Raw genomic sequence first — 6,948 nt, forward strand, 5'->3', positions numbered from 1 at the left:
AATGGCTCAATTGTGACCCTGAAGCGTATGTAAGGGATAATAATTGAGTTGTGATGAAATGTTATTCAAATAATCAGAAGAAAAACAGTCTGATTATCTTCCTTGCACATAAAATCAACATTGTCAGTGAGGTACAGTTTGTCATCTCTTTGTGTGAATGAATGTTTGGTCACACAGGAAACCATCACCTGTTTTATCTATCTGGATTTATGCTAAAGCGCTGCTATTCCTCTGCTGCCCCCTGGTGGCCATATGTCTATGCATTTGCGGCCATCAGGGAGCTGCTATCAATATGCGGGAGACTCCAGGAACTTCCGGGAGAGTTGGGACGTCTGTAATACACAGGTTCATGTATTCATGTGCAAGGTACGGCCTCGTGATTGGCACAGCAGCGATGGGGGCGGGTCCTCCTCGTTGGCGGGACAGGTGTTGTGAATGAACCGGAGCCCAGCTTGAAAGAGCTCCTGTGTGTCGCTGAATGTGTGCACTGCTGACTGAAAGACGTCTTCTGTCTCCATTTATCTGTTCACTACAGTATGTTGGATTCATGTTAATGTGTATTTCAAGACATTTCAATTTGTGGAAAAGATTGCGAGGGGAATATAAAAACATGTCTTTCGCGACCCCCCTGCAGTACCTCCGCGGACCCCCTCAGGTGAGTCTGTTAAAGGCCTGAATAAATTGACCTTTTTTCTTTCTTTTTGTTTTTTTAAGGTTAACAGCTTACATCACAAACATCACATGAGACCACTGAAGTGATGAAAAACCAAATGACAGATGGAGTTGACTTGTATTGGAGCTCACAGCAGCTTGAACTCTGCTGTAATGAACACGTTCCGCCACTAGATGTCTCTGTTGTCTATTAGTTCCATCTAGTTGTATCCACAGACTGACTGTATGTCTGAGCTTTCAGCAGTTGTTCAAACAACAATCTATCACCTTAAAATTAACACATGTTGTATGAAAGAGAAAAGAAAAAAATACTTGACAACAAAAATTGACTCATAATGTCTATTGGGAACACAGTTGATAAAATCTTATCAATAAGGCAAAATTTGACAATAAGAATTTTATATCTTTAAAAGGTGTTAGGCAGAGAGCAGAGAGACAGGGGGGGGGGGGGGGGGTTGGTTCCAGTCCTTTATCATAATTTCATAAGCTGTTGATTGAGATGAGTATCAGGTGTGCCAAACCTCCACCACTGAGCCCTGCCTCTGCCAATGGAAACACAGACAAACAGGGGAGGAGCACAAGGGGAGGAGACAAGACAGACAAGGAAACTCAGGAGGTCACAGCTGGGGCTTATAATATAACTTTTTATCAGAAGAAAGTATAGCTGTTAAATTATAAATATTCTAACTTGCACACACACACACACACACACACACACACACACTCTGAACTTTTGTCCATCGCAGCATCGACTCCTGAGTTTCTTCTGTTTCATGTTTCATCCTGACAGTTTACTCGTGTCTTCGACCACGAGTGATTTGAAAAACCGAAACCAAACCAGAAGGATATGTATCCATAGCTGAGATATTTAATAGAGTACTGGCTGCAGTGTTTCTTGTTCTGCACCATTTTGCTGACATGATAAGATTGTTGTTGTTTTATGATGGTATCCAGTTGATAAAATAATTAGAGCTGCAGCAGTCAAATACAATAACAAGGTCAAAGGTCCATAGAAGCTTTAGTTGGAGGGTTTGTGGATCCTCCCCCAAGCAAATGTGATATTATATGATTAAAATCAATGCATTGTCACACAATTGTGGACTATTATCATTAGAATATTTATTTAAAAACACACTGTGTGCAACCTACCAGATGCAGGGATGGGATTGATCTTTAGCCTACAACAGCACTTTTTATTTCCTTGTTGGAATAAAAGCAACAACACATCATACTTTATGATCCAACTGATAAACATTTATACTGCCTATTAATATTTGACTTTTGTTCCAGGTTAAAGATCATTGCTGTACATGCAATTGAGATTGTTTGTGACTCAGCAGACCATATAAACCTCCGGCTGTGAGTAACTTGTTCATTTGTCTCCTGGTTGGTTTCCTGGTTGAAGCTGCAGATTAATTTCACCCTCACTCATCGGCTTGATTCAGATTATTTTCAGCATCTAAAGGTAACGTAACCAACAGTTTTCATCATGTTTGTGTCTATGTGTGTTTAAATGATCTGATAACAGTAGAGATGGTAGTTATAGTGATGTGTTATGTTGCTTTGTTGACTGATTTGGTGAATGAACGAAATAGAAAAGGAAGAAATATGAGCAGTATTTATCAATATTTTTATCAGTTGAAAGCAACAAAATGTCAGTAAATGAATAATATTCCTGATGTCACAATACTGAGTGAAGTTTTACCTAAGTTTACAGGAATTCGCCAAATTTTAATACACAAACTAATGAAGCAGAGGACAGAGAAGCTAACACCAATTTACATGACAGCAACATGTGTTAGACACTTAGCAGCATTACTACACGAGGTGTTCAGGTTGCAGGAATTTGTGCTCTCAAATATTTTCATGACTATTTGAATGATTCATTATTATTGTGTACAACTCCAACATTAAATTATTTATCCAGAAACATTACTGATATTAGAGTAGGTATAATAAGGAGACAGTGTTCAATGTTGTCCACACTAGAGTTCAATTTGAATTATGAATGTTATTAATCTTAATTATAAATTGGAGAGGGTGTAAAGTCTTTCAAGGTTTAGTGACAGAGATGCAAGAACAAGGAAACACCAACAAGTCCACTTTAGATAAACATTTATAACTAATACTACAGCTCCAAGTTACAAATACGACAAAATTTTACAAACAGGACACACCAGAGTAACTGGTACACAAGGTTATGGTTAGTTAATGATTCACATGCATGATGCAGTTATCAGTTGTGTCGTTGTAGAGACCTGATAAACAGATGAGATGTAGGTGGATGTCGGGTTTTCAGGCCCAATAAAGTCATGTTAACAGGGACACACACATTAAAGGACATCATGTTTTCACTTATTTAGAAAATAGTTTTATCAGTGTGAAGCAGCAGCTGTTCAGTCATTTATTAATATTTGTGATATTAATACAGTTCAGACACATCAGAGCATCCAGACTGACTGACATCAAGATTTTCATCAGATCCTCTCAGCAGAACTCTGATGATGAAGGTAAGTTTGTGACTTTACACACCTGACTGAATTAATATGAACAAATGTCTGTGGTGATAAAAGAGTTTCTACAACTTAATTTTCTGTATTTTCTCTGCACCTTTGAAATTTCACTCTGTGATTCTGTTTAAAAATCCCAAATTACAGTCAGTTGTTTTAACAAAATTTGATGTGAATCTTCTCTGAGTTTAGTTTTATTTTATTTTGTGTGTGCTGCTGTGTTTCTGTTGCAGCTGGTTTCAGTCTTCCTCCTCCTCCTGGCTCCAGTGTTGACCTGCTGCTTACCTCTCGTCCTCCCGCTGGACTGCAATGACATCCATAACAATGACAACAGCCAACTCAGTGGAGTGTACACCATCTATCCCATCGGAGCCACGTCTGCTGTCCAGGTACACTTCATCCTCTCTGGGACACAGTTAGAAGATGTTGGTTCAAAGATGAGTCCATCACCATGTGAATACAGTTCAGGTTGATTCTACTAAACCAGCAGATATAACTGGAGGCTCTGTTGAAATGAACACGTTCCACCACTAGATGTCTCTGTTGTCTATTAGTTCCATCTAGTTGTATCCACAGACTGACTGTATGTCTGAGCTTTCAGCAGGACACAAACTACACATGAACCCTCACACTGTCACACAGTGGTGGAAAGTTACTCAGTACATTTACTCAAGTACTGTACTTAAGGACAATTTAGAGGTATTTGTACTTTACTGTAGTATTTCCATGTGATGCTACTTTCTACATGTCAGAGGGAAATATTGAACTTTCTACTCCGCTACATTTATTTGGGTTAGGGTTTCAGATGAAGTTTTGACACAATGGATAATAAGAAGATTTTGAATCTGTCATTTTTTAACATGGTGTGTCTCCCTTTTGTTGTGGCCACTTGAGTCAGGTCATAACAAGCCAGTGTTTGGTTTGTCTGTTCTGGACTTCTGTAGAAACATGGTAGGCTCTGTGGAAGAGGACCTCTGTAGATATAGAGGTTCAGTCTATGCTAACATCACAACAATTCTTATTTTCAGGTTTTAATACACTAATAAAAACAATATTATGAATATTGTATTAAATGTCTGACAATACGTCCCCTTAATCTTACACACTGGTCCTTTAATGGGGCAATAATTTCCAAAATGACCACCAGCACACTTATTAGAGGGCCTGAATTTAGAGATTGAGACCAGAATGACTCGTTGAAAACAATGACTGACTCAGTATTTCTAGAGAGAAACTGAGACTTGTTGAATAGGAGTCAGTTGGAGCAGCTAGCAGCTGTCAGTGACACTTTAAGGTGCTTCAGACTCAAGACGTGGCAGCTGCTGATTGGTTGAATGTAGTTTTAGTAAAGGATCATATTTACTAATGAGTGTGTTTGTGTGTAGGTGTACTGTGACATGGACTCAGATGGAGGAGGCTGGACGGTGAGTTTTTGAACAGAAGTCATCAAGTCACAGCTGAGTGGTTTTCAGTATGAACACTTCCTGTTTGACCGTCATAATAACCCCCAGGTGTTCCAGAGGAGGATGGATGGCTCGGTGAACTTCTACAGGCCCTGGGATCACTACAAGAAGGGCTTTGGTAGCGCTGCTGGAGAGTACTGGCTGGGTGAGAACAGTCATGTGACTTCATGAAACTCTCTGTTCATTAAAACAAACAAACTCTGACGTGACTTCATGTTTGTGTGTTTTCAGGCCTGGAGAGTCTCTTCCATCTGACTCTGAGGAAAAAGTTTGAACTGCTGGTCGACATGGAGGACTTCAGTGGGAACAAAGCGTTTGCTCGTTACTCCTCGTTCTCCATCGACCCAGAGTCCCACGGATACCGACTGCATGTGTCTGGATTCACTGATGGAGGAGCAGGTCAGTTACTGTTAGCAGTTAGTACTTCTGTTTGTCTGATGTTTGGTTTCCACATGGAGACACTGAGGATTTCTGTCCTTATATTGGATTATTTGTGTGATTCCTTCAGCTAAAGACAGATTCACAAAGATTTTCAGCTCAGTAACAACACATCTGTGTTCTGCTCATGTTTTATTAATTACATGAAGCTTTGGTTTTTATAAACATATTTAAAGGACAAATGTAAATGAGCCCCAGCAGGTTTCAGGTGTTTTTATCCCTTCAACCTTTTACAGTTCTTGTCTACATGACATACTGCATGTTGTTATGTTACAGTAGCAGCAGCAGATGCAGTACTAATAGTACTGGAAGTATTTGTACAAGTGGTGGCCATAGCAGTAGTACTGTATTAGTAGTGACAGTTGTAGTGTTAATAGTTATATAACATTATATAATATGGTGTCTGTTGCGTCCGCTAGGTCACGGGTGAGTAAGTGGGAGTCACAGGTGATTAACGGTAACGTCACACAGGTGAACAAGAGGGAGGTTCGCTGTTCACTTACCTGATTGAAGCGCGGGCCAGTAAACAGGTGAAACAGGTAATGAACGAGCACGGGCTATAAGCGGGAGCGAGCACTAGTTTTGGCATGTTGTTTCATCAGGAGAGATGCGCCACCGGTAAGCTGCTGTTTCCATTCATTGAGCTGCGGTTTAAGTTTGTTTGCTTGTGCTGCCACTGTCGCGGTGTATGTGCCCGATTTATATGCTTGATAACTTACTTTGGTCACATTGATAAACATTGTCTGCGGTCCAATGTCTAACGTTGCCGGTTTGATGGTATCCGTGGCTAATGTTTGAATTGTAACGCTTTCACGGTCACATGAGTTTACTTCCTGTTTTGTGGTGCTGGTTGGGTGACGTAGTTACTTGTAATTGGCTGTCTTCCTGCTCGCAATGCAGGATGGGTAATGTAGTCAATCGCTTTACATATATAATGAATTACTATGCTCAGCTTTACTACTTAAAACTACACTCACTGGTTTGCATTTAGGCCAGCACTTTGGGCTATTAGTTTAATGTGCAATATTAGTGATGCAATGTGGCTTATGTGTTGCAATGTAATGTTTAATGTGTTGTGCTTGTCATTCAATTTAAACATTAATTATTTTATGGTATTTATACTGCTTAATAATACTGACTATTGACGTTTCTGGATATATATATTTATATGAATTCATACAGTAGATCTATATTTATATTTGTGTGTCTTTATATGGATATTTATATTTGTGCATTCAGAATTTATGGTATTATGAATATATGGCTGTCAATATTGTTGTTTATATCATAGCCTTTCTATTCTATAGGTTTATAACCTGCAATCTGCTATCTGCAAAATCCAATCAAAGCTAATAAAAAAAAAAAGAAACCACAACAAGTTATAACAAAGTGTCCTCTCCTGATGCCCCGTTCGGTGGGGAGAATCTTAAAGAACCGAACAGTGTCATTAGTAGCAGTGTTGTGATCATACACTTGTTGTTTTCTTGTGTTTCTGTAGGAGACTCCCTGAGTCGTCACAACGGACAGAAGTTCTCCACCTTCGACAAAGACCAGGACTCCTACAGCAGCGCTAATCTTGCCAGACTGTACCTGGGGGCGTTCTGGTACGAAGCCGCTTACGATTCAAACCCTAACGGGGTTTATCGCTGGGGGGCTGATGGCACCATCTATGGTGTAGGAGTGGACTGGTACCACTGGAAGGGTTTTAACTACTCCCTGAAGACCATCAGCATGAAGATTCGTCCTGTGCAGTAATTCTCCAGAACGAACAAACAGAATATCTGTTGATCTCTTTCTTTCTTTCTCTCTGATCTAATCTGTAACCTCACATATTAATCAAATAAAGATTTCCAGCATCAATAAAA

At 39.7% G+C, this 6,948-nt stretch overlaps 1 protein-coding gene across 1 annotated transcript; it reads left to right on the forward strand.

The window, feature by feature from the left end:
* The first annotated feature begins 3,161 nt into the window (after window positions 1-3,161).
* LOC128381280 (microfibril-associated glycoprotein 4-like) lies at window positions 3,162-6,948 on the forward strand. Its single transcript, XM_053341249.1, has 6 exons — window positions 3,162-3,182; window positions 3,416-3,571; window positions 4,568-4,606; window positions 4,694-4,790; window positions 4,877-5,044; window positions 6,582-6,948. The coding sequence occupies exons 1-6, from the start codon at window positions 3,174-3,176 to the stop codon at window positions 6,836-6,838; spliced, it is 726 nt and encodes a 241-aa protein (XP_053197224.1). The 5' UTR covers window positions 3,162-3,173; the 3' UTR covers window positions 6,839-6,948.

This window comes from Scomber japonicus, chromosome 20 (genome assembly GCF_027409825.1).
Source record: "Scomber japonicus isolate fScoJap1 chromosome 20, fScoJap1.pri, whole genome shotgun sequence".
Taxonomy (NCBI): domain Eukaryota; kingdom Metazoa; phylum Chordata; class Actinopteri; order Scombriformes; family Scombridae; genus Scomber; species Scomber japonicus.

What these genes read in the sequence shown, in the direction of transcription:
- LOC128381280 (XM_053341249.1), top strand. An exon ending in CAGATGGAGGAGGCTGGACG is followed by an intron (nt 4,607 to 4,693) that starts GTGAGTTTTTGA and finishes AATAACCCCCAG; the next exon opens with GTGTTCCAGAGGAGGATGGA. An exon ending in TGCTGGAGAGTACTGGCTGG is followed by an intron (nt 4,791 to 4,876) that starts GTGAGAACAGTC and finishes GTGTGTTTTCAG; the next exon opens with GCCTGGAGAGTCTCTTCCAT.